General features: G+C 37.7%; 2 protein-coding genes across 2 annotated transcripts; one reads left to right on the top strand and one right to left on the bottom strand.

The window, feature by feature from the left end:
• Positions 1-750: 750 nt before the first annotated feature.
• LOC135205312 (annexin A3-like) lies at positions 751-4874 on the bottom strand (the record flags this gene model as incomplete). Its single annotated transcript, XM_064235743.1, is given in 5 exon segments — positions 751-924; positions 2066-2244; positions 2795-2973; positions 3680-3850; positions 4856-4874. Coding segments are annotated over 4 exon segments (703 nt in total), but the record flags the coding sequence as incomplete, so codon positions are not given.
• A 9063-nt stretch (positions 4875-13937) lies between these two features.
• On the top strand, positions 13938-27401 carry LOC135205314 (transmembrane emp24 domain-containing protein 7-like). The gene is made up of 4 exons (XM_064235745.1): positions 13938-14293; positions 18005-18133; positions 22597-22713; positions 23501-27401. Exons 1-4 carry the CDS (start codon positions 14129-14131, stop codon positions 23729-23731), a joined length of 642 nt encoding a protein of 213 aa, XP_064091815.1. The 5' UTR covers positions 13938-14128; the 3' UTR covers positions 23732-27401.
• Positions 27402-27612: the final 211 nt, after the last annotated feature.

The raw sequence follows: 27612 nt of genomic DNA on the forward strand, positions 1-27612 counted from the left end.
AAAAGATGGAATTTTCTTCATTATGTCTTAACGTTCTACTGTTGTCTGGGCAACTTATAATGGTTATTAGTTTAAAGCTAGACTTTTATGGGGAAACAATGGTACTTTATTAAGTGGGTATAACGCAAGACCAGAGATTACAACTAAATTATCTCCAATGTATGAATGGTTTTTATCTCTAAACTAAGTAACTTTTACCATATCCTGCAGCTCATGTCAATTTAATATAGCCAAAGGTTCCTACATTTTAGCAGTCTCCGGAGGGAGAGTGAAGGGCTTCTGTCAACCCATACAATGGGCAATTATCAAGCGTTCTGTACCTTCCCTATTCTAAAATTTTCTATCAGTTGAACCTTAAAACTTAACCGGTCTGTCAGGCGAGTGAAACAGTCAAACGAGCTCTGAAATTAAGAGCTAAAGGAACCCACGGAAATTAAAACCTAAAGTAATCCACAGACTTAAGACCTACTACTAAAAACTTTAAAAAGACTTTCCTAAAATTCCAGTCTTTCCCGAGACACCAAGTGAAGTGTTTTAAAAAAATATTAAAAATCAATCTTTAAACTATCAAGACTCATTTCATATCCACAGCAAAATATTGGCAGACTTAAAATGTAGGACGAAAGCTGCCAAACAACTCTAAAGGCACTTTGGTCTTAAGCCTACTTTAAGAGGCGTTCAAGTAACATTCTACATAGGCCTATGACATTTAAAACTAGTTTCACATGGTTATATAGACTCAATACTTACACACAGCCAACATAGCTTTCTTAAAGTCTCCTTCAAGTTCCTCCTCCATCACTTCGGCAAGTGTCTTTCCATACTCCTTCCTGTAGGATTCAAAAACTAAGCGCAATGTCGAGTAGGAGTGATTTGCCAAGATCCTTCGGATTTCGTCCTCATCGACGCCTGCTCGTCCTTCTCCTGCGAGGACACGGTAGAGAATAAGTGCAGAAAAAAAAAATACTTAGAAAATTAAATGTCTAGGGCAGAAAGGGCATTTTAGTTATGGTTGTTCTACTATAAACTCAAAACTACTATAAATCTTTTCCACTCAAGTCTAAAGCGTCAATATTCACTAAACTAAGACAGGTGTCGAAGTTTACTTAAGACCCTATATTTATTAAGATAATTATTCCCACTATATAAAGACCCTATATTTGATCATTTTTCCCACTATATACTACCCAATGTTACACCAAAACTTCGCATCATTTACTAATCTTCAAAAGATTAAATCAGACAAATTTAGTGCACAATTTATTGCTCTACAGGATCATTTCTTAAACTAAAAACTATTATGGTTGGCTAGTTGTTACTGTAGAACAGAATTAAGTTTAAGCGCTGAATCTTAGGTAGCTTACAACTACCAAGCATTGACAACCTACACCAGAAGAACCACTATTACTTTAAGCTTTAGTACCTTAATCCACCTTACGTGCCAATTTCCTTTTGTTGATTTTAAGGTGCTTTTACGTTGCATGGAACCACTGCATGGTTATTCAGCAACGGGACCAACTGCTTTACGTGACTTCCGAACCAGGTCGAGAGTGAACTTCAATCACCAGAAATACACATCTCGCTCCTCAATAGAAAGGCAAGAGAATCGAACCCGCTACCACCGAGGTGGGACGCCATCATACCAACCACGCCACTGAGGCACTTTTAATTTCTTTTGGCAATCTTAAAAAAAAATTCTAAATACCTGAACACAAACTACCTTCTCGAATATAGTGAATATTTTAAGTAAACCAATAAAAATATACCTGTAGCAACCTCAGACTAGAAATAGGAAATTAGAATTACATAGACCTAACGTTGAAACTGTTTAAAACTTATCCAATAATTTAAGTATACTAGTAGCAACCTCAGAGTAGACATAGGCCTACTATCCCATGGTAAACTAAGACCAGACAATCCTAAGCTAAATAAGGACGAGGCATACTTAATTCTGTTTCCATAGGACTAGACATACGTCAAACATTCTAGGCTATATCAAGTCCTTAACAACCCAAATTCTTAGGACTTCTTCCTTCGTAACCAGACCATATATATTTTTATTAACCTGCCCTGTACAGCTTCTTCACAAGAGACGGGGCCACTTCTTCGTCAGCAGGACCTTCGTCTCTGTCAGTGTGGCACAAGTCAATCAGGAGCTTCTCAAAGAATTCGTCAGCGTTCTCCTTCTTGAGGGACATCAGGAGGGACTTGCCGAAGACAACCTCGTAGCTTTTGCGGATTTTTCTGTGCAGAGAGACAGACAGAGACAGAGACACAAAGAGACATTCCCATTAGTGTTGAACAGTTTGATCGAATTCCCTTAAGACTACCTTACATTATTAAGGTCCTCAATTTAATCTTAATTGTGAAGGTATTAATTAAAGGTATTAATAACTAAAGTAATTATAATAAAGTCTTTAAAAACTGCAAAAAATACCAGTCACATCTGGGCAGAACATTTAAGACACATGACAGGACACTTCTAAAATCTGTTCTCCATAGACCAATATCCTAGAATAAAATATACTTTGAATTATAAACTATTCGAGAGCATTCAAAGCACCTACTTAATACCTGTGCTCCATACTATGTTAAGAGATATCAATAAACCAATACCCTAAATTGTACTTTAATCATTAAAATCTTTCCAAGAGAATTAAGCATCTTCAAACTCTCTAACTTATACTGAAGCCTCTAACACCTTACTACGGAAAAATAGTGACTTTTTAAACTTAAAATATCCTTCTATCTAACGTCCGAGACTAATAACCAATGGTTTTCATTCGTTCCTCACCTTAAAGAATCATTATCTCTCGTGCAAATTATCTCCACGAGGACATCCTCGTTTCCAGGCTCTTCCAGAGCCTGGTCCAGTTCCGTGGCCAGGAAATCTTCCAGGGGAGTCATCAGGGCCACCACCAAGTTCTCAAAATTCCCGCTCAGGTCTCCTTTGAGGTCACTGACTAAGTCCTGCTGAGGAATTACTTAAAAATAAGGCTAACAGCAATTAAAAGATATAGTTTCCTTAATTCATCCATGCTAATCCAACCTATGCACTAATTTAATTAGTACTATAATACAAAAGAGTACTAAAGAATTTCATTAGACTGGATTTCCTTGAGATAATTATCCAATTAAAAAAATATTCAATTAAGCTTGAAAATTTTTCAGTAAAACTTTAAAGTTTCTTTACTGTATAATTTACATTAAAAACTTGAACTTCATGAATTTAGTAAAGACTTAAACAATTTTACTGTAGAATTAATAGAGACCTCAGGTTTTTAGAGCATTCTTAGAGCAGACTTAAGAAAATAACAATTTATGAAAATCTCTGTTCCAGCTGAATATTTAACCAAGTTACAGAACACAAGCTAAACCAGCTCAGCCAAACAATTTTAGGCCGATAAAATAAATTAATAATTATACACTAGGAGGTTTTAATTCGTATGGAACAACTTCCAAAGATTATGGTGCTAATTTGAAAGTTTTAATGAGGAACTAGACAAAATATAAGAATGAATGGTTAGGGGTGGCAATGCAGTGCAACTCCACAATTGAACGTTCAAAAGAAGTTCAAACCACTATAGTTGAACTCTCAAAAGATGTTCAAACTATACAATAATCACACCAGAAAAAAAATACAATATTCACACCAGAAAAAAAAAAAAAATAAACTCACTCCATCCACATTGTACGCCCGCAAAATAGCTTTCCGCTGGTTAGAAGTCCTGTTGGTGAGGATATCTATGACAGCCTTCTCGTCCGTGCCAGCGCCCTCCAGGGCGGCTTTCAAAGCCGCGGCGTCGGCATCAGCATCGAAGTGCGGGGCGGTAACTATCGTAGGATGCATCTACAGAAAACAGATTTATTATTCATGTTAGAGTTTCCTTAAAACCATGCAGTCTCCCTCCTCAAATATATAAAAGGCAAAACTAAAATTGTATACGGGACCATAAACTGTTGACCCTAAAAAATCATACAATTATAACTACAAACTAGGTCTAGAACTCTAGACCCTGAAAGATACACCAGCCTTCAATTATGACTTAAATTCAGAGGTATAGTACTAGACCCCAGGAAAATTTTAATATCCATAAATGGCAATGTTTTCAAAAGGACCTACTTGATAGTTATGTAATAGGTCTAAAGTTAAATGTGGCCAACGTCATGCATTCGACAAGCAGTTTGCCGGACTAAATTTTTAAAAATTAGTTTCCCATTCTAAACTAGATACAAAACCCAAAAATAAACGCACAAGGATTTTAAATATTAAGTTTCCCATTCTAAATAGATACATTACCCATTTGTATAAATTAAGCACTTCCAAGGTCACATACCTCTGTTATCTCATTAGTAAACCCGGTAAACACTTTAAAACTGTACTTCCAATGTATACTAATAGCTTCAAAAGCGGGTAGCATATGCACAGGATATATTCCAACATTTAAAAATATATTCAAACACTCAAAATTTAAGCCAAGCTTACAATACATCAGCTGACGCTAACAACCGTGAAGTTGAAAATTGCAAACATATTTAAGACAGACACTAACATTGCAGCAGTTGTGCGTGGTCAAATTATGGTACTAACACTTAAATTATAGAAAAATAGCCTCCATTAAATTAGAACTATGACTAAAAGTACAAATTCGACCAGGAATAAGGCAACCATACCGAACCACTGAACCAAAACACACCTACTTAAAAGTAAACACAATTCATAGACCTATCAATAATTATATAAAGAAAACCTCACAATATAAAGAACGCCAACTCACGATTCCGAAATCAGAGAAAAATGCAGCAAGCACGAATAAAAACACGGATAATCAACGTACGTAAAACTTTCACTTACTCTCAAGGTGTCTCTTAAAATCTTAGCTCGGTTCGTCGACCTTGTATTGGGACGCCAAGGAGTCCCAAATAGCGAAGTGACTATTCTGACGAACTTGAAACTCCTTGTAAAGGGCCGATTTTGAAATTTCGTTGTTATTTTTATAATTTACTTTGTGTCCTTATTCGTTATATCATGTACCAATTACCCAGTTATCTAAGCGTTATATAATTGCTATTTCATACTGATTATTGTTTATATTTTCCAGGCCTGGTATGAATGCTCAGCCAAAACCAATTTCAATTTGACTATGGAGAGCAGACACAGAAAAAGCTCATTTAGGGATAGTAGATAACGGACCCGACCCCTGCAAAAGTTCTAAATCCCCATTGACAAGAATATTAGATATCTCCTACGAATTCCCCAGGAACAAATGAAGGCCCAATCAAATCGACAGGGACAGGGACAAGTGGATGGTCATTTCCGAATTACGTGGGAACAAGCAGAGATAACCCAAGCAGAGCATAAGATAGTCGTATCTTTTTAAGATTCCTCTCACGCACTATGGCTTGTTTTTTATCTTGTATGAGTCACCCACGCCAGCCTCTGATTCATTGCTCATTCATGACAGGTGAATTCGTCATGGGAAGGTGTGTAGTTTGCCGCTATTGCTTGTTGATTGTGGGAAAACATACGTACGTAAATATACATGCAACGATTTCAGCGTATGTTGATGTATTTTTTCTACATATTCGCAGCCCAGTGCGTATAAAACACAAGGTACACAAATGAAAAACTAATATTATATCTAACCTCGGAGAATTTAGACCATTACTAAATATACTTCGACTATAAACGGATTTTTCCGGTAGATTTTCTCCCTAAATCCCAAGTCATGGAGTTTAATGAAACTACATCTAATCTATCTACGTTCTTCAGTCAGAGTGGTGTTTGTAATTTGTTTATTTTCCTCTACACCTGGTCATAAAATGGGTGGAAATACTATACAGCTCCTTTCAAAATAAAATTAGAAATAGTTTATATTTTATACAATAATAATATCTGTAAAACGCACCAGGGAAAAGGAATTAAAGAACAAAAATACGCTTCGTTCTTTTTATAACACAATGAACTGCTCCAGTCGCTGTTGGTGCAACTTTTGCCGATATTGCAGACCAACCATCTTCTTGCAGCATCTGATAATCCCTCGGTTTCCACAAACTGACATGAAATCATATTCGATTTGACGTTAGACAATAATGCAAAATAGGTAAGAGCTCATTGTCGATAAAGAACTTGAAATATCAGAGGATCCGTTTCAGTAAACAATTTAAAATGGTGGTGTTGCTGTCAATAACTGAATGGAATACACTACTATGAGATTCAGGGTCTCTGTAACACGATTTTTTGGACTTTGCTCCTTGTCAAAGCATCGGATGTAGCTGAAAGTTGACATATGTATATTTTACAACCACACACAAATTTTGTCAGCATTATCAATAACCTAAACCCGATGGTTTTTAATTTTTATAGAGTAAAATGATCTAGCCGACGCCATGGCCAATGATTACGAGCCAAGAGTCGAAAAACATTCATTACATAAGCAAGGTAAACACACCTTTTGACGAAATGTTGCCCCGCCCATCCACCAGACAGAAACTCCAACGGCTCTGAAACCCAAAGACTTTATGAATGGCGGAACGATACATAGATGTGTGCTAGCGTAGTAATACTACTGTAGCGGTAGTGCCGCAACAGTATAGCAGTCATATACATGAATTAAACGTTTAGGCCAACTGCTGGGATCCTTCAGGATCATTTATCACTTCTTACAACTACTTGAGAAATTTGTTTTTATAGAAAGATGTTAAATTTTCTAATCCAACAGTGCCCATGGTAGGCTTCAGTGTTATCCTGAATTATAACGAGACGAAAGTGGGTGGAGCCTCATGAAGTCATCATTCTGACGATAATTATTGGTGAAGGTTTAAAGCCAATATACGGTACCGGCTATTTTTTTCAGTAAATAGGTAGATAGCCAATAAATAAAAATTGCTTGACATTGGATATAGCAGTTTTCAAATCAAGCTTGTCTACTATGTTTTTGAAAATTACCAACTATTCCCTACATCTTGTCAATCTGATTGTGACCTATAAAGTAGACTGTAATTTCTTAGGAAACCTATTTTGGGAGTTAGACTAATAATCGTAGTGTTTTTGTATTTATTAACATATTTTGTTGGTTTGTTCATTATGACAATTATCAGTGGAGAGGTTCCAGAGTTCATAAAGGTGTACTGCTTTGCTTGTATTTACATTTGTATGTCATTGTTCCCAGAGGTTTAGCCTTCGTTACATATAGCCAATCATCCATCGATAAAGAGGGAAGAAATGCTGTCATAAGTTACGTAACGAGTGCGTTCGAAACCTTTTCTCTGAGTAAGTTGGCCCTCGTCTTGCAAAAAGGTCACTTTTTACATTATATGACCAAATTTATTCAACCTACGTAATGCAGAATACAGTCCACAATTTATGTGTAGATAATATGTATTCTGAATAAGCGTTATATTTATGATATGCATAGATAAAAAGTTATTGCGAAAAAACCGTGTTACAGAGGCCCTGAATCTCATAGTAGGATGCTTTATGATATATAGACGCACCAGAGTTAATATATTCTTTTCAAGTTGTAATTTTTAATAAATACTTATTTATTCTTAATAGTAATTTCTCTTTTGGTATTGTGGTACATAAAAACCGAACGGTTCTCGTCTTAGATAATATCGAGATTATGTCTATGTGTAAGTGTTACATAATAAAAATATATAATGTTATTCCATATATAAAAATAAAAAAACTAAAACTATGATTAATTAAAAACCTGTTGACCCAAGAAGTCAAACCAGATTGCTTGCAGGAATGTGATCAGACCATAGACGATAAGTATGCTAAGATTACGTATACAATAAAGTAGGCTAAGATGACGTGCCGTCACCTGTGGTCCTTCATTTGTTTTGAAAACATTAGTCCAAGCTTCCTGCTTGAGACAACTACCGCGGCCTATAATTCAAATGGCCAACGTGATTTGCAATCTATGTCATCTGTATGTGTGTTCGTATGTTCGAGCTACTGTCTGCTTCCTTTATGATTTGTAAACGAGATTGTAGTCAGATTTGAATTAGCCATCATCATTGGCAGACCTGTACAAATTTCCTCTGATCTTCATCATGTAATCTCAGAGAATAGAAGTATTTTATTTTGTACTCAGTGTTTTCTACTAGAACCTCATATCAGAAAGAGATCGATGAAGTTATAACTATCATCATGAGTTTAACACATCTCCGTCGTCCTAACCAAAGAAGATACCGACTTCGTAAGTTATCATCAAACCCCAAGACACTCCAATGAGTATGGAAGTGCATAACCAACCGACTTAGCGTAAGATTATCGCAAGTCTAACATAACCTCACAGGGCGCCTTATTATACAAGGCAACAGCCCTTTCATATGGTTCTAGTGCAGGCCGTTAGACCAAACATTCATAATCGATCGATCGATCTTCTTTTAGCATAATTCTTTTGCAGATAGTGTCATTTATCTTCACTGATAACAAAAAATAAAGTCATGAATATTCATCCTCTGGCAAAACTTCTTTAACGAAGATACAACACGTGAATTTTTCTAATCGCAAACTGACAAACGAAAAAAATTAAAAAAATTCTCAAAGTTTAGCGCCAAGCCACGGACCTTTCCGTGTATCAAAGTTTATATAAATCCCAAGGAAACTTCTTAGAGACAATCAATTACATTTTTCCTGATATCCGAAATATCTATTTCAATTTAGATCCATTTTGTACCAAAAAATAAAAGGCAGGCTATTAATAATTCTTTTTATTTGTAACAAATCGGAGGTTATCACTTGACTTTCAGAAATAGCATTTGGAGTCGAACTTCGTCTTCTTCTTCTTCTGCTTCTTCGTCTTCTTCTTGCGTTCCAAATAGAATTCACTCATTGATGAGGGCCAGCAGCATCTTTTCGTAGTAACCCGATGTATCACCCTGTATATATATATATATATATATATATAGTATATATATATATATATATATATATATATATATATATATATATATATATATTTTGGCAATGTGTGTGTTTGTATGTATGCTTGGTATGGGCGCCCGGGCCATCAGTCTGACGGGACTGAGATTCAGAACAGAGATGGGTTTCCACCCCAGGAAGGTCGAGACCTATGTTTGGGAGCCTGGAATTCCCCGGGAAAACCGGAGTCCCAAAATTTCTACTTCACCCCCTCCGAAGGGTGAAAAGGGATTCCCTGAAACAGAGCTGGTTCTGCCTGTGAAATGGGGCTGGCTATGCCCGTAGACATAGTCACTTTACAAATTTCTGTATACATATGACTTATCATTTAGAGAAAAATACTATAGGGCAGGGCTCTCCAAACTATGGCCCGCGGGCCACATAATTTCATCCGGCCCGCCAAACAAAGGTTGCTTGTAGTTTTGTGTCTATTTTTGGTACAACATACTTGTGTGAACAAACATTTTCCAAAATGAAGTATGTGAAATCTAACTATCGAGCAAATTTGTCTGATGATCATTTGAAATCAATTCTTACAATTGGCTCATCTAATCTGGGGCCTGATTTCAATGAAATTTTGAAGTCAAAACGTCAGTATCATTCGTCACACTAATTTGGTTGCATAAAACTAAAGGCAGGAATCTATTTAGTTTACCCTGATTATTTCCAACAAGATATGGTTTAAGTTTTCCATGTTTATACTCTAATATTTGAGGAAATTAAATTACTGGAACTGATTTGGTTTTTTTTTTCTTTTTTTTTTTTTTTTTTTTCTTTGGCCCGCATAAATGTGGGAAATATATAATGGGGCCCTTACATTGAAAAGTTTGGAGACACCTGCTATAGGATAAACATCAATGACATCAAAGAGGGTGGTTTTAGAAGGAGACAGACAGACATTATTAAGTATTATTATATATATTATATTTATATATATATTATATGTTGCTACTTTCAAAACATACATCCCCTCATTGACTGTATAAAATGTTATATATAGAGTTTTGCAACATTTTTCAGATTCCTTAGCTAGCTTGGAGTTAGGATGTCTTTAAATGTATGTTCAGATTTTGCATAACATAATTTAAAAGTATATAACGTAGAATGTAAAGAAAAAGAGAGAGATTAACTTTGTCTGTTCCGAGCTAGATTGTTTCCCTATTGTGTCATCGCCTCTAGATAAGAGGAACTCGAGATCTCCGTTTGCTTCCCTAATCTGTCAACACGTTTGATTGAGACCTCAAGGTCTCCATTGTGTTTTGGGAATTCTGTCATCACGTCTGATAGAGACTTTCGCTCGAGTCTGTTTCATCGAATATGTGTCTTTGTTGAGCTGACTCGTTTCATACGCGTATGTCTTTGCCAAAACCATGTGCAGATTTCACGATTTTTCTGTAAAGTTACGTCATATTTAGAAGCTTCTAGAAAGATTACATCAGCTTTTGCCTGCCTGAAACGTTTTGAACCCATCAGGCTCTTGAAGTACCCATACAAAGAAGAGAGTTTCATTGTTACTTAGAACCACATCGAGTTCAGATCTCTCTCTCTCTCTCTCTCTCTCTCTCTCTCTCTCTCTCTCACCATATTTGATATTAATGTAATGTAGATTGGTCACTCGTAACTTGTAAATTTCAGATTTGATATTTCTTAGAGTTATTTAGTATTATTTAGTGCTTTTTGTGGAATCTGAACAAACATTGTACAAGTGTAACGGTGCCTTTCATTTTCATTTGAGAAATATTGTGAATTGTAGAGAATTTTTTAACAAGCTGCAGCAGAAAGAAAATAGGTAAAGGTAAAGTGTGTTATATTTTTATTAGTTGCAACTAATAACTAATAGTTACAGTGGTTTAGTAAAAATTTAAACTAATACTTACAGTGGTTTGATAAACATTTTACATTTTTATACATTGCAAATTTTATTGTTTTGTGTTTGTTTCATTTGAAGTGCATTTATCCATTTTCTTATTGAAGTGTGTCTATTTATTTTGTTTTCTGTGTGATTAGTACTTTTTGCAATTTTGGTATTTTCCACATTTTTCTGTGTTTTCAATTGCATTCACAATTTAATTAACATAGTTATTTTCATTACTTAATCGTTGCATATTTAATTGAATTTAACACTTGTGAATTCATTTAAATATACTTTGAATTCTTTTCAAGTTTCATTGTTGTTTAGTACTTGTGAATTAATTTCCAAATTTTAAATATTGCCTAACACTTTTGAATTTTTATTGAATTAATTTTCTTGAATTTAGTGATAAATTATTTTTATATTTAATTTTACTTAATTAATTCAAGAATTAATGAAACTTTACTTTGTTTTCAAGTAACAATAATTTTCCCTGATATTGTGAATTTCACTTATAAATTTTGAGTTTAATAATAAATTTTTGTATTTAAAATTTTTATAAGTGTTTATTTTCACCAGTATGATTATATTTATGTTAGTTAGAAACATAGAGTGGTAATTGATCTGTTTTCCTCCAATTTACTTGAAGTGAGTTTGAACCAGGGAAGTACTTAGACTTCTGAATCAGGGGAAAATACAGGAAATACTTAGAACTTTTAAAGTTGTTGATGGAGTGATGCCCTTTAATTAATTTAATTACTTACAAGATTACCTCACACCTGTTTTGATGAACTTAGTCTTGATTTTCTGGAATACTGTAAGTTGTTTAAGGGGATCACTGTTGCCTTTAGAGTATTCAGTCGTTTAGTACCTGTGATGAAGGTTCAGGTGTCTGGCTGTTGTGAGGTAACAATTAATGAATGGTAAGTATAGTAACCAGATACTTGGCACTTCGTCACAATATATATATATATATATATATATATATATATATATATATATATATATATATTACATTATATTATATTTTCGCAAATTTCCTATGACATTCAATAAACTCCTCCCAGAACTCCTTAATATGTGCGGCCGCAGCCGCCATGTTGCCACTTCAGCGTCTCGTTGAAACTGAAGTAAATCTTCAGATCACGCCATAGACATGGAGGCCTCCAACCATCTGAACTAAATCGGATGCCATGAACCTGGCAACGGCAGGGTGCGAATTTGCCGGAGATACGGCGGACTCCGCCCACTTTTGGTCAGACGATCACCCCATAGACCATGAGATTTACTTCCGGTTCGGATGACCGGATCCGGCGATCGTAACCTCTATGAGACGCTATCTGTACTAGGCCTATTCCTGTAATGGAATGGTGGGGAAATGTGGAGAAACTATTAACAGAACGGTCCTTCAAAAAATATTTAAGGCTAATAATGAATAAAAGACTAGGTGATGAACCATTTATTCCAAAAAGGATAAAAGTGTGGGGTTTGAACGCCTAATATGACATCTAATCTGTGAGGTTCTACGCGTTAGGTGGCGGTAGGATGTTGATATTACATTCACTGGAGTATTAACATTTAGAAATAATTGCCAATGCATTTTATGCATATATGTAACATGCGTGTATGTATGTATGTATGTGTAGTTTGTGTATACATGAGTTAATCAGAGCAGGTGTCCTTAACGACTAGAAACACCTGTTCCACGTAGTACTCATCAGATTAATTTTTTCCCTACGCTACAAATTAAGCAAAAAGGTCCAGGTTGGACGTGCGTAAGAACATATAATATATAATAATATATATAATATATAGGTAATAATATAACAAATACTTGAAAAGGACAGAATTATTCATTCACTCTCAAAATTGTCTATCTACAGGTCCCACTATTACAGAGTAACGTAACAGAAGGCAACATACGGGTCTATCAACGTTCGACTTACGGTTCTCATCCTGACCCATTAACGAAAGAAGGGAATATTTTAAAATGCTCTCACCAGGTCATAAGAGATCGCATGGGCTTGACGGTGGGTCAAAATGAAGAAGGATAAGATTAGAGGTCGTACGGAGATGTTACTGCGTGAGTTTAGGTGGTCAGGTCATGTAGAGAGAACGGAAACATCCGTTTTTTTTTTATGGGGGGGGGGGGGCGTGGTTGAGGGGGGGGGGAATCCTGTATTAAGTCCTATTCGATCCCTTATCTGGTCCCTCTGTATTGATGGCTTATAGGATTTCTGTGTATATCTATTTTATATTGGGAAACAAGAAGAATAAGAGAATGAAAGTAAAACAAATGAAGAATTAACTAGACGAAAAAAATAAAGAAAACGGCAACAGGCGTGACGAGAAACTCGTCTAAACAATTAACTCTGTAATTAAATCAAGCCTGACCTTTCACTTAAGAAGACTTTTAGCTCTTCTTGGAAGTCATACTGACCGGAAGAAGCAGTAATGAACGGCAATAAAGACCATATAAATGACTCAAACGAAAGCAGACCACGTATACATTAATGATTAGGGATAGTCATATAATCGGAGCATATTTATTCGCATTACTTTTTAAGTAGTTGTTCTCACATCTGATAGATAAAAGTTATGTTTGAATGGGTGTATAATTCAGTCAATTTTGTCAAGTAAGGTTTGCGCGGGGAGTAATTGCCGTCGTGTTTTATATAGATGATTGAGCAAGTGTTACAAGACGCCGGTTTTATAGAAATTATCTTTAGGCAACCGCTCTACGTCAGCATCTCAACTCCTGCGGCACTTATCGTGCGTTTGGTGTCCCTGGATTCGTTCGTATTTATTGATGTTTTATTAGGTATAGAGCGAAATTATGCATCATTTAATACTTTAAAATAAATTTTAAATTATTTTATTTTAATATTGATAATGTAGAAATGGTAAAAATTCGTATCTTTTTAGTGCAAAGTAAGAATATATTTCTCACAAGTATTCGGACAAGCCTTCGCTGTTTTCTCCCAATAGATGACGCCACCGCCGCTCTATTTTGGTTGCGTTTTCTCCGCAAACATGACGGCCGCGTCAAACTTCAACTCTCGCGGCGCTGATTGGCCAGCGCCTCCCCAGGACGCCTCCTGATTGGTCCAAGCCTTCGATGACGTCATAAACGCCTTCTGGGCACCGTGAAAACGTGTCCGATAGAGTGTTTCCGGCCACGTCTCTGTAGCAGAAGACGCGAACCTCCTGTCAAAATTCGCCCATATTTAGGGAGTGCGGCCCGTGTTGACCCCCGTGGCGGCTGCAGCGGACGCCAGAGAGGCACAACTATGTTCAGCTGATGGTTTCCGAGTGACGAAGACAAGGAAAAGTAACAAACGATGGAGAGAGGGAACTGGTGGCTGGCGACGGCGGTCCTCGTCCTGCTGGGGACCTGCCCGAGGTTCTCCTCTGCGGTCGAGCTGACCTTCGAGCTGCCCGACAACGCCAAGGAGTGCTTCTACGAGGACATCGAGAAGGGCACCGAGTCGTCCCTGGAATTCCAGGTGAGGTTTGGGGGCGACGCCCCACTACGAGCCAGCGCCCGAGGTCATTTAGGTACTACTACTGACGTTGGTTAGGCTACGTTAGGTTAGGTCGCCCTATGGGAGGCTGGGGCAGGCTTGGAGGGGTATTGGCTCCATGTATGGATACTGGTATAACGCCTACGGGTGTTTTCATGGGCGTAGGTGAAGCCTACACCTTCTTAGGCTACATTGGGACGAACCTGTACCGTCTGATGTCCACATGTAGGTTAGGCTATCTCAAATAACCCCGTTAAAGTTTCGGTAGATCTAGGTAATAATTCCACACTAGGTATTTCGGTATATCTAGGGTACCTGTAGTATTTTGGGTACTTATTAAGAATTTACTGTTAGTTTTGGGTGTCGACTATAATTGACTACCGGGGGCCAGTACTAAACATTGTAAAATACATTTGACACTGTAATCCCTAGTGGCTCGTTTTTGTGGGACCCATCCTTGCAGTCCGGGCGGAGTTATTGCCTAGAATTGCCCAATCCTGTACCACCTGATGGTCCAGACGTGGATTAGGCCGTCTTGAATAACCCTGTTAAAGTTTCAAGACGTTACAGTCTGATAGCGACAAATATTCAGTAGGGGAAGCCAGAAGGTCCCATGGGTTAGGGCACTGCCCCCTGCAGTAGCCTAGGATACCTTATGTTTGCATAATCTGCGTTGGTTAAATTTCAACGATAAAAATGTTGATAGGGTCAGTATTTATTTAAATACCATTTCTTGGTGTTTCAAGTTATGTTTTTGGTTTTTTTTCTTGTCTCCCTAATATGATGTAATACACAAAGTATACTAAAATCCTTTGCAAATTTACTTTCACTAAGATATTTGGTGATGGGTATTGGTACTCATGATATTAAGAAATTTTATTCAGTGAATAAAATTTTTTTTTTTAATTGCATTAGGCCTGTAGATAAGGATGGATAGCCTATTTTCAGTGTGTCTTGTTATTTTTTTATGGAAATGTGAATACAGCCACATTGGATTCAGAAACTTCTTGAAATAAGTTTCAGTTCTCAGTCAGGGCTCCTTTGCTGCGGACGTGTAACTCTTGTCCCATGGATTATGTTGGCTGTATCGCAAAATTTTGCCCAGAATTTTTGTTTGCATACTTTGAATGTTTGTGATGTTCATGGGGCACTACAGTGAGAACTCGCATTTTGCATGGGAGAATTACAAAATTTATGAATTCCTGTGATATTTGTGCGAGTTCTCAACGCTTGTTGAACATTTCCGAGTTCCTAACATTTGTTGAACATTTTCAAAGTGGAAATAAAATCGAATGTCATTCAAAATCTCTGTAGGACATAACACTGTCCAGTATCTCTAAAGCTAGTAGTTTGTAGCTTAATGCAGTGCCTTACCTTATGTAACTTGGAAATCTGATCTACCTAAACTACATTATAGTTTACGCTCTGAGAATATGGTTGTTTCTCGTATGCTAGGTTGCTACCATTGCAGTCTTAAACTTTTGACTATAAGGTGTAATGGCATAATTTAAAAAATCTCTACACATATAGGTAATGAGCACTAGAAATTATCACAATCACATTGATGTGTTATTCTTCCCAATTGTAGAAAAAATGTTAGGATTTATTCTTCTCTTTCCCAATTTTAGAAAAAGGTTTGGATTTATTCTTCTAATATAAAATTAGCTGGAGTGCAGTTCCTTTAAAACTTAATTGACAGTGATCCCATTGTTACCATGTAGGTGTAGCATAAATGCTGTTATTATAACAAGTAAACTTGGAACTGCAAGCTGAAAAGGTGTCGGATTAGATTTGGCTTTTGAAATTTTGTAGTTTATTGTAGGTAGTAGCCAACATGTACTTCATTAGGAGTACTGCAGATATTGTTATCTCTATCCATTAGCAGTGTACTTTATTTATTTTTTCTTATTCAGATACAGGGTCTAGAATTTTGCTTGTGCTGACTGGGGTATTTTAGCTTATTAACTGACCTATAGGTTTGTAATGTTTTTTAATGTGCAGTGCTTGTATTCTGCTAGCTCATTCAAGAATGAAGGCCCAAAATTGTTAGTACCCCCTGTAGGGATGGCTCCATCATTGCACCTCACAAAGTGCACTGTAGGCTTTACTTTGTAATGTTCTTTTGGCCCCTATCTGCAACACCTTTCATTCCTTTTACAGTACCTTCATTCATATTCTCATTCTAACATCTTTCCACTCTTCTAACATTTGTTTCATAGTGTAACTGCGAGGTCTTCCTCCTTTTACACCTTGTAACCTTGTACTTTCAATGACCTTGTATAGTCTGTTCTATCCACATTGTCAGTAGTAGTACCTGGATTAAACCTGTGGGACAGTGAGAAATGATGGTTGGACAGTCTGAGAAGTGATGGCTGGAATTTTGTTTTTCTGAGTCTCTGAAAAGCAATAAGATTTAAGTGAAAGGGAATTATAGCGATAGTCAGATTAATTCAGGCTATTTGTGAGCCTGGGAGGTACCTGAGACTTCATTAACATTCAGAATACAGTTCTTCAAAGTGCTGTAGTGAATACGATGCATAATTTTACCACTTGGGAATGCACTGTCGGGCGTTTGTTTTGCATTTGGTTCTATCAGTTGTGTATTTGTCATGTTTCATTAGTTTTACACAGTAGGGTATCGTTTGGATTCGGGAGTGATCGGCACTGAAGAAGCATGCTGTTAATATCAATGGCCTTAACAGAGTTTTTGTATTCGGCAGGAGTTAGTACCCTGTCTAGCATTTTTTTTTCTTGAGGTTACTGCAGAGAGCATTCAACATTTCAAGGTTACTTGTGAAGGTTCAAATAAAAGTATATAGATTTCTTGTGGAACAGTTTTACAATAGTCAGTACATATGTAATTTTTTATCAGATATTTGAAGGCATTAAATTCAAAGTAATTTATAATGATTAGATACTTACAAAGTAGTATTAATTTCCAGGTGTGTATCAGTACATGTACACCCATCTATTTTGTGTGTGGGGGAACATACGGTTTAGCTATCAGAAAATTTCAAATATTATGCTAATCATTTTTGTTGGTGGGATTGTATTATTTACACTACCAAAGTGTGATAAGTTGAGGGAATGGCTTAAGTATTAGAATGAAATAGGCATGACAGCCTGAGAGTACTAGAATGTTTACAACATACAGGAGAATGATATTCTCTGTGAAAGTGTTATACGTTGTACATCGTTTAATGAGCCCTCAGGCCAAACATATCGTGAGCAGTCACTGTGGAGCAGGAAATTTATTGTGCTGGGTTCTTTATGTCTGAGCACTAGTTGAAGCCACCACGCACCTTGGAAAAGGATTTATTTATGGAGAAATTAATATGTTAAATTGCAGGATATTAGGGTGTGGGTAGCTTGTTTTGCTCAAGATTGTTTAATAGTAACTTTGATGTCCTTAATGCTTGCAATATATGTTAAGAGGAAACTGCCATCCATTTTCTTTCCCTGTGCTGTCAGGCTTTGGAAAGTTTAATTCTTGAATTGTTGCAAGCATCCAACATTTAAACTAGGTCTGTATATTTCCCTAAGGGTTTAGCCTGATTTTCCCCCCCTCATTTTTTATCCTTCTAGGCTCGAGTTAAGTTGCTTGGTGTAGCGCAGTCGGTCAGTTGATTGATGAATATCTCTCTGTAGAATGGGAATGTTTTGAGTGGTGCTGTAATATTTCCCCATCAACAGGTTGTAACCGGGGGGCATTATGATGTCGATGTGATACTGGAGGGGCCATCCAGACAGATTTTATATCGTGAAATAAAGCAGCAATATGGCCAATTCCAATTTACTCCAGAGCATACTGGAACTTACCAGGTAAGTTTGTGCTTTTAGTCTATGGAATATAGATATCTGATTTTTTTTTTTTTTTTTTCATTTATTTTGCATTAGAAGTGTCAGTATTTTTTTTTTCATTAATTTTGCATTAGAAATGTCGGTTTTTTTTTTTTTTTTTAACTTAGTGTTGTAGTTACTCAGTTATCAGAATAGATTGGAATAGATTTCAATCCACCTTTTGAAGTATGACAGTTCCTTTATTTTACTGTAAAGTTGTCCAACTGGCACTCTAAAGATAAGATTATATTGGCAAGTTATTCTCCTAAGTCCTCTGTAAAAATTTCATGCTAATGCAGTACGTAATCATTTTTGCACAGTGCAACATTAAACTGTGTGTGTGTATAGATAATTCCTTTAGTGCAACTGGAAACCGGCCTTTAAGCTTTTAACAAAGTGGTATGGAAGTTAAATACCGAACGACCAGGTGGGAGTCCTACCTTCCTTCTTGGTAGAGTGCCACTTTACCTTCGGCGGTTGTTACGGCCCGTGAGAGGTCCGCTTCAAGTTCGATAGTAAAATAAACAAAAAGAACTCACCACCAACAGTTGAAACTGGGGATACGAATATAGAAAGATACACAAACACAACAAAGGTTTATTTACAAGCTTACTAACAAAGATAAATGCAGAATGGTATCTCCTATTTACATAAAAAAAGGCAAAATCTTACAATGCGTGAACTGGGGAAATGGTGGGGTAATGAAAGTACTTGCCGGCTAGTTTTGCGACTCAAAGCGATGGCTTCACAAAAGGAGAACTGCAATTGCAGATGACTTCTCCGTATTGCAGAAAATAATATCTATTTTTGATACTCGAAGGGCAGGAACTTCTCAAAACCTCTCGCAGAACGTTTCTTCTCAGAAGTCTTGCTCAACGTCGAAATAACTCTGTCGTCCACTCCTGACGATGACTTGACCAGAATTTGACCAATTCTCGGGTAACTTTTTCCTCTCTGATCCTTCGTAGGTTCCTTCTTCTCTTATCTCTCTCGGATGATCTCTACTGCTGATCTCTCACTGATAATCTGATCTCTTACTGATAATCTGATCTCTTACTCTCTTCTACTCTGTCAGTTGTATTTATACAGTGACTTGGGGGCAGGGCCCTACGGCGAATGTCACAGACTCCCGAGATTACAGGAACGATTTAGAAGAATCTCGAAGATGTATGTATTGCATCAGAATTTGCGGCGTTTCTCACGACACTTCTGTGCCTGTTGTGTTCCCAACATGTCCGACGATTCCAGAACAATGATGAGAACAGGCGCCTCCAATACATGCGCGAATGCCTCCTTGCTGCAGAACTTCTCGAAGATGCGTTTTCCTTTCCTTTATCTTTCTTTGCTATAAAGCAATTACCATGACAGCGGTACTGTTCAACTACACTGCTCTCTGCCCTGCTTACTGTTTTCAGTGTTTGTTTCAGTGAGCTTTGCCTCTTTTTCCCGTTGGGATTGTTGCTTTTTGTTTGCCCTTTTGTGTTTGTGTGTTTGCTCTTCAACAGTGGATAAGCAAACTTGTGATTTAACCAGGCGAATTGGTGAATTTTCTGCAAATAATGTGTATCTATCTTCCATAGAGAAATCAGGGAATCTGTGAGTATGCAATTCCGGGGGTTTACTGTCTGTCGTGAGGATGGGACGAGCTCGTGCCTGAGAGTATGCTATCACTCCCCTGGCCTGCCCCCCTCGGGTTCGCTCGTATCCCAAGAGCCTTCACATACTTTCGTGAGAGCCTCTGCCTTCTCCTCAGAGCAGCCCTTCTTCGTGTTCACGCGATAGGAAAGACTTCTAGGCATGTACAGCTATCACCAACACAGGTTGGTGATTGCACACAGCCTATCCCTTCTGTCAGAACTAACAGGTCCTGGTTACGACAAGACAGGGAAGGATAGTCACTCCCTAGCTCATGTCCCATTGACTTCTTTAGGTTATACCGAGAATCATGAGGCTGGCAGTATGGTTTGTTATTGAGACACACCCTTCCATCACAACTTTACTGCGAGGATGTATGAATCAGGCAAGGTTCTTGGACCTACCTGTTTTTGGAAGGACTCTGCAGCCCTTTTTCCTGAGATGCAGATTCTCCCGAGATAAAGAGGACTTTTTCAGAGATCATCGCATTGATACGTTGACTTTTGGCCGTGAAGTCCGCAGGGTTCCTAAAAAGGAGCCCAGGGCTTTGGTAGGTTTGTACTGGGCGTCGCTTGCCAAGGGAGTTTTAGGTTAACTTTTCTCTGGGGAGGAGAGTTCTCTTCAGTCTCATCATTTGGCCTAGCTTTCCCCCCACCTCGGGCTCGCCAGAAATAGTATTATGCGCCCTTGAGAGAGAGAGCCACTTTTGACAAAATGGGTTGACCCAAACTTTGTTCTCCTAGCTCCAGGTCTCTCACTGCAACAGGTTGCAGCAGAAGACCTCATCTTCTTGCAACAAGGAACAGCAAACCTAAAAGCCTGGCAGTCTCCTGGCTGGACCTGTGGTCTCTCAGTGTCCAGAGTTGCAGCTTCTGTTGGCAGTGCTGGGTTCTGCCTCTCTCTTCTCTCAGGAAGAGAGTAGGCGAACTAAATGGACTTTCCTTCGATGTGAAATACTCTAGGGGAGGGGATAGGTTGCGCTCTATTTCGTCACCGACTTTGTAGCAAAGACTGAGAATCTATCAGTCACTGGCTCCAGTTTCGAGTCCTTTATGATCCCCTCCCTAGCGGACTTTGTTGGTAATGAACCAGACTAGATGCTACTGTGTCCTGTTAGTGCTGCAGTACTATTTGAAGAGGATTTGTCATCTCCAGCCTGAGTGTCAATGATTCTTCATTGGAATTGGCCCGACCAAGAAAGAGATATCCAGGAACACCATTTCTTTCTGACTTCGTTAAACAATCAAACTGGCATACTCTGCGTCAAGCGAGGATTTTCCAGTTATTTCTGGCAATAGCTCATGAAGTCGGGGACATGGTCCTTCACTTGCATTCAGGAAGAATATGTCACTTCCTCAAGTTATGAAGGCGGGAGTGTGCTCGTACCAGACCACTTTCACCTCCTCCTGCCTTCTGGTATTGCCCACAAGTCCCTGGACACTTTCCTTGGGACCTGTGGTGGCTGCTCAGCAAGATGTGCAGCTCACCCAGCTCCTCTGAAGATTGGTGTGTGTGTGTGTGTGTGTGTGTGTGAGAGAGAGAGAGAGAGAGAGAGAGAGAGAGAGAGAGAGAGAGAGATAGTAGCAACTCTACATATAATCTACAGATACATAGAAGCTTCTCCCCCCTCCTCCTCGCTAGGGGAGAGAGGGGAGCAAACCGTGTGAACCCATTTTTTGTACATGGTCTTTCCATTGTCTCCAATACAAAAATTCAACATAGTTTTTTTCTTGAAGAATGCTGCTTACCCTTTCTTTGAGAAAGTGCCCATAAGTCTGACATTTGAACATATAGTTCCTATACTTCTTTCAAGAGTCAGAGGCATGGTCTTCTCCCTCAATCTATTGACCAGGAAGTAGACCTAGGTGAGGCGAACTGCCAGTCAGTCAAGATACTTGCTCAGCTTCCTCCCTCCAGTCTGTAAGTCTTCCAACCCCGGCTCCGGCGCTTGGCTATGAGCCAAAAATTTTATAATCTAATCTAATCTGTAAGTCTTCCAATTTAAAGACTGAAGGCTTTGTATTGTGTAGGAACAAATAACTGATTCTAAAATGATTTGTATTTTTCCTAACTACTGTATAAACCTGAGGTCTTTATACTTATTACCCACCTCATGGTACCCCTGAAGCTGACACCAAGCTACCAGGGCCAAAGGTAAAGTGACACGCTACTGACTGGACAGAGGCGGGACTCCCACTTGGTCATTCAATAGTTAACTACCATACCATCTTGTTAAAAGTTTAACGGCAGATTTCCAGCAGCCTTGAAGGTAATTCCTATATGATGACCTCAGGTTTGTGTAGTTAGGAAAAATTCAAATTACGTACTTTTAGAATTTATTTTATACCAGCATCACACTGAAGCCCTGCTTCAGCATTTGCATTTAGTTCTGATACCATAAATGAAATGTACCTTTGAAATATACATTAGTTCTTGCAGTAAAAACCCATAAAGGGATATACCTCTAGTGCCATGCCTTGTGTATCATTTTTGAGTAATTCAGTGTGCCATATCTTCTAAGATATCGGCAGTCGGGGACTTTGAATCTTTTTCTATTTATTCCCATGTGCTTTATTCTTGTGGCTGTTAGTCCTCCAGTCACTCCTTATTTCATCCATATATTTCTCTCTCTCTCTCTCTCTCTCCTCTTGATTTTTTCTGTAAGATGTCACTTTCCATTGTGGTATTCTTTCAGTCTCTATCATTGCATTAAGTGTGAATCATTTTCCTATGAAGTTTTATTTTGTTGGTGAGACTGTGATGTTGTACTGATTTGTAGTTAACAATTGCACAAATTTTATGCATTGCAGGTATGCTTCAGTAATGAATTTTCAACCTTTAGCCACAAGCTCATCTATGTAGATTTCCAAGTTGGAGATGAGCCCCAGCTACCGGGGGTAGGGGATCATTATACAGCGATGACTCAGGTTAGTATATATATATGTGCATAGTTTCCGCCAATTTTGAGTGATGGTATAGGCATTCCCCGGATATTTGCGGGGCTTCCGCACTGGCAGCATGATGATAGCTGAAAATCGGTGGTTATATGCTCCGAAAATCGCCTATTTTTGGTTATCAACACCTCTGTTAGGTGTGTGTCAAGCCCTTGACACTAGGCAAGAGCTGTAAAACCGGATTGCTGATAACTGAGCCCACCAATAACCAGCGATTGCCTTACTAGGAAATTGTTTTGCTTTAAAAGAATTTTTTCCTCCTTTCATTTTTGTTCTTGGTTTTTATCGAGTGAAATTTTTGATTGTCAACCAGCCTCAGTTTTTTTATTCGAATGCTTTGCATCCTTTGGTTAGAAATTAACCCCATGCAGTGGGGCACAGCTTGCATTGTTGATTAGTGATAAACTGTAAAATGTACTTGGTTTTACCAATTATAAAGTTGCGCAACTTCAATAGATAAGTACTGGTTGTAGTATTAGTTTCAGTGTTTGCCTTTCGTCAAATAACTAGCCTTTTGTGCAAGCTGTATAATTTTACAAATTATATTAATGACCTTCAGGATGTTACATACATTTGTTAGAGAAGATGGACAGTAAGGTTAAGGTATACCAGAGAGAGAATGAGTAAATGAATAGTAAAAGGCAGAAAGCGATTCAGTTGAGACCTTGTTTATTCTGTGAAAACCTCAAATACCACCTACAGGGTCATTCATCCCCAACAGGTAAGATAACAGAAACTGAAGTATATTTAAATCTTTCAGATGGAGTCATCATCTCAAAAGATCCACGAAAACTTGAATTCCATCTTAGACTACCAGACCCATCATCGGCTGCGGGAAGCACAGGGCCGCAAGAGAGCAGAGGATCTCAACGAGCGTGTCCTCTTCTGGGCAATGGGAGAAACTCTAGGAATCTTGGTCATTGCTGTCGGGCAGGTCATGATTCTCAAGAATTTCTTTGCTGATAAGAAGAGCAATCAAGCCTCGTATTGAGTAGGTTTTAATTGTATTTATGCAGTCTGTGGTGTCAGGGACAGCATTTTCTAGCTGCGAACTATATCGTGTGAGAATGTTGAAGTGTTGGTACTACGTTACACCAGCGCTCCATGGATCCAAGCTGGTTTTGTAGGCAACCCAGGCCTCTTAGTGGCCTTGATCTCTTATTGACAAGGTTGTTCCATCGAGCCCATCATATTTGATCAAGAAAGACTATATTTGTGGCTGCACATTAACGAAGTCGGTTCTTTACACCATTGTAATTTATATTTGTTATTGTATCTGCTTTGCTATTTATCATCCAGTATTTAATTTCATCTGAAGGCAGCAAGTGTTCTTACGTTTTTGACGACTTTTACCTCTTGGAAAAACCCATTGAGATTCCTCAACTAATTTTAAGTGGGACAGAGAAACCAGCTAAAGTGTGGTATTGGTTCAAAATCTTTCTACAGTCTTTGTGTTGATGACAGGATTATGTAATTAGAATACAATGATGTAACATCGCTTTTCATGAGTTGCTGAATGCCTGAATGTTATCTCGGGGTCAGTTGTATCAACTATTCTGGAAAAGTAAATTTTTCTTTTCCTGTTTGCTCATAAGTAATCAATGGGTTTATTGTATGGAGCTTACTTCGTTTTATTGCATTTCTAAAAAACCATTTCCACATTCTTTAGATTGAGCTTCGGTCATTTTTGGCTGTGCAGAGATCTGTATATACAGAGTTAGTTGTTTCGAGTGAGTTGTGAGCGAGACCTTTACATTCATGTTGTGTATATCTAAACCAGTTGTGTGTGAATGTTAAAAGTAGCTAGGTATGAGTGCGTTCAACTTTGTAACTGATTTAATGTTTTAATTATTTTTTGAGATTCTAAAGCTTTTGAGAAAGGGAATTTTTCTATTAAATTGAGAGAGTGGATACTTAGTTGCAAGTGCTGTAATGATTATTTTTTATAAAAAGAGTACAGTATTTAAGAGTTTCTTACAGACCACAAATACAGGTGTTTAATTCATCAATTCTCTCTGGTAGAATGTGGTAACGACTGAATCATAATGTTTGGCTTTGTGTGACGATGAATTATTGTTTTTTTGTATGTCAAGACTTAATAAATATTAGTCAGAATGTTGTAAAGGCATCTTGAGTTTTACCCCTAGGGTATGTTGGTGGGAGAGTAGGTAGTGTAATAAGTTTCAAATTTTGGGGAAATTTAAGTATATTGCATTGAAGGTTATAAATTTTACTGTAAATTTTTTTTGCTATGTTTTGTTATTCCTTCACACTATTGAAAATAATTTGTAGTTTACAAGTATTTTTTATCATTCTGATATTCTAAATGTGTTGGTAACCAAGTTCTTTATAGTTTGACAGTGTTTTTTTGTAGAAAATATTGTACCAAAAATAATTTGTCATGTAATTTTCTTCCTCATAAAATGCAGTCTTGTTACCATATATAGTTAGAGGGTTCCTGAATTGCTGGCTAAGACCCACAGTTCTCTATGCACCAGACATACGATCACGTAAAGTAGGAAACTTTCAAGGTGCGTGACTGCAGTGTGCCAAGACGCATTTCTGAACGGCAGGATCACAAATGAATTTGGGAAAGGTGGTGATGTTCAGAGTGTAGAGAGAGGACCGAGGTTTTCTGTAAAGGCCTGCCCACACGATCAGGCCTGATCAGCGGACCTCCCCTTTAACGAGCAAATCGTCAAATTGCCCGATGGGTCTTGTAGTAAAATCATCATTGTGGTGCCCGATGGCTTGAGCTTCGACCCTGGCAGATGTACGTTAACCGTATACATTTCTTTTACCGAGCCATTCTTTGCACTATAGTATTCTCTTCTTTTTCATCACACACAAAGCAATTATCATGCTACACAGTATCTTCTTTTTTGCGGTAGGCACCATGTTTATCGTACCGCACTGAACACACTACTGGCATCGTCGGGCACGCCCCTCTCTCCATCACCTTACCCGTGTGGACAACATTCACGGGTAAGCCCGTCAGAATTTGCCTAACCCCGGAGCACGCCGATCAGGCCCGCTCGTGTGGACAGGCCTTAAGGTGGTGGTGGTTTGGGCAGATAAAAGCATTTAAGTCAGAATAGAGGATATGGAAGTAGCATGGTTGAGTCACTGATGCCCAGAAAATCCTAGCTGAAGAAGACAATGAGGTACCAAAGATATTTCAATCGAGTACAGCAGTGAAGAGGAAAATACAATAAGTTATGATTTCCAAATACCTATTGTATCACCCGTTTGCCTCATGAAGCAGGTTTTTCATTCGGATGAAGGTCGGGAATAAGTATCTTGGGCTGAAGTATACATTATCCAGCAAACACCATGTGGCCTGAATTTTTTTTTTTTTTTTTAAGGATATGAAAGTTGAATTGTATCAAGATTTTCTTTTTTATTCTGGCAGTGTACATGGGCATTGTAACTAATTCCTCTATAAATAATTTCATAAACCTTTAAAAATACAATGTTTTAGACTAGAATATAGTATGTAGAGTACAAGAAAACCAGTGACTTATAATATGTACAGCAATTAAATCTCATGAATACTTTCCAATGTAATGAAGCTACAGACTTGTGTGGTAGCTGTTTAATTTTAGAGCTTCCCAAAATATGCATTAAACAATATGGGGACTACATAAATGTACTGTACCTCACTATACATTTACTTATACATAAAGTGCAATATAATTCATAGTTACAATTTTGTCTAATACTGTGTACTGCAGTTGACCACACAATACTGGCATCTTACTCTTAACATGATACAGAACTAATTTTTTTCCTAATGCCACACAATCCAGGGAACTCAAATTAGTACAGAATTACTTAATTTCCAGAAGGAACCAGAATTTCTTGTAATGTAAAGCATTAAGGCTTAAACAAGGCATAATCTCAACACCTGAAAAAAGTTGTCAATACTTTTACAGCTTGCTTGTCAGTTGTGGCAAGGAATACCTCAACACATTCGTTGATTTAAGTACAAAGTGTAATTACGAACCTGTAAGTATAAGTTACAAGAAAATCCTTTTTCTAGGATTTATAAAATCCATGAATATTCCAAAGTACTTTAATCTTTTAGTGAAAAAATTTTACACCCATGTGATACACTGCAACTATATAATCTCGCTCAATACAAAAAGTGCCTCCAGCCTCTAAATCAAAAAGTGAGCACTTACACATCCAATTCCGATCGCAGACAACTGTGCGTTACAACGCATTAACCAACGGCAACAAGACCAAAAAACTGGGACCATGCACGAAGCCACAGAATTCCTTGAGGGTGTACCTGCATCCTATTTTTTAGTATCCGAACAAGACCACTTTTTATTACAATTTTTATTCGTACATAGACCAACTGGCTTACAAGAGTTCCGAAGGTCAAATAAACACTTCTCTTTAATTGAGCAAGTTATGGTTTATGTCCAAATAACCTCAAAAAACAAAAAAATTTTTCCTGAAGTCATTTTTAATAAGTTGACAGTTAAAACTGAAGCTAAAGATGCCCTTATGTTCTTTTGCAACCAACCTGAAAGTAACAGGGCACTTAGTTACATTGTTTCAGAAACTTTTGAGATGTTGGAAGACTTTAAGGAAAAAGCACTGACAACAAGACTTGAAAAAAATACAAAAATAGGAACAGGAACGTGACATTATTATTAAAAAAAAATAAAATAAAAAAAATCTTCTGTTCCCTAAAGCTTCAATTGTTTCCCTAAAACTTTTTGTTTCCTAAACTATCAAATCACACATTCTACAGATGAAGACACTAAGTAATAACAGTTGGTTCCTGACGGCCAGTGCGCTCTCGAAGCTTGGACAGCTGGAGAGCTATTTCGACGAGAGGTTTCAACATTTCCTGAAAAG

The sequence above is a fragment of the Macrobrachium nipponense genome, chromosome 49 (genome assembly GCF_015104395.2).
Source record: "Macrobrachium nipponense isolate FS-2020 chromosome 49, ASM1510439v2, whole genome shotgun sequence".
In the NCBI taxonomy this organism is placed as follows: domain Eukaryota; kingdom Metazoa; phylum Arthropoda; class Malacostraca; order Decapoda; family Palaemonidae; genus Macrobrachium; species Macrobrachium nipponense.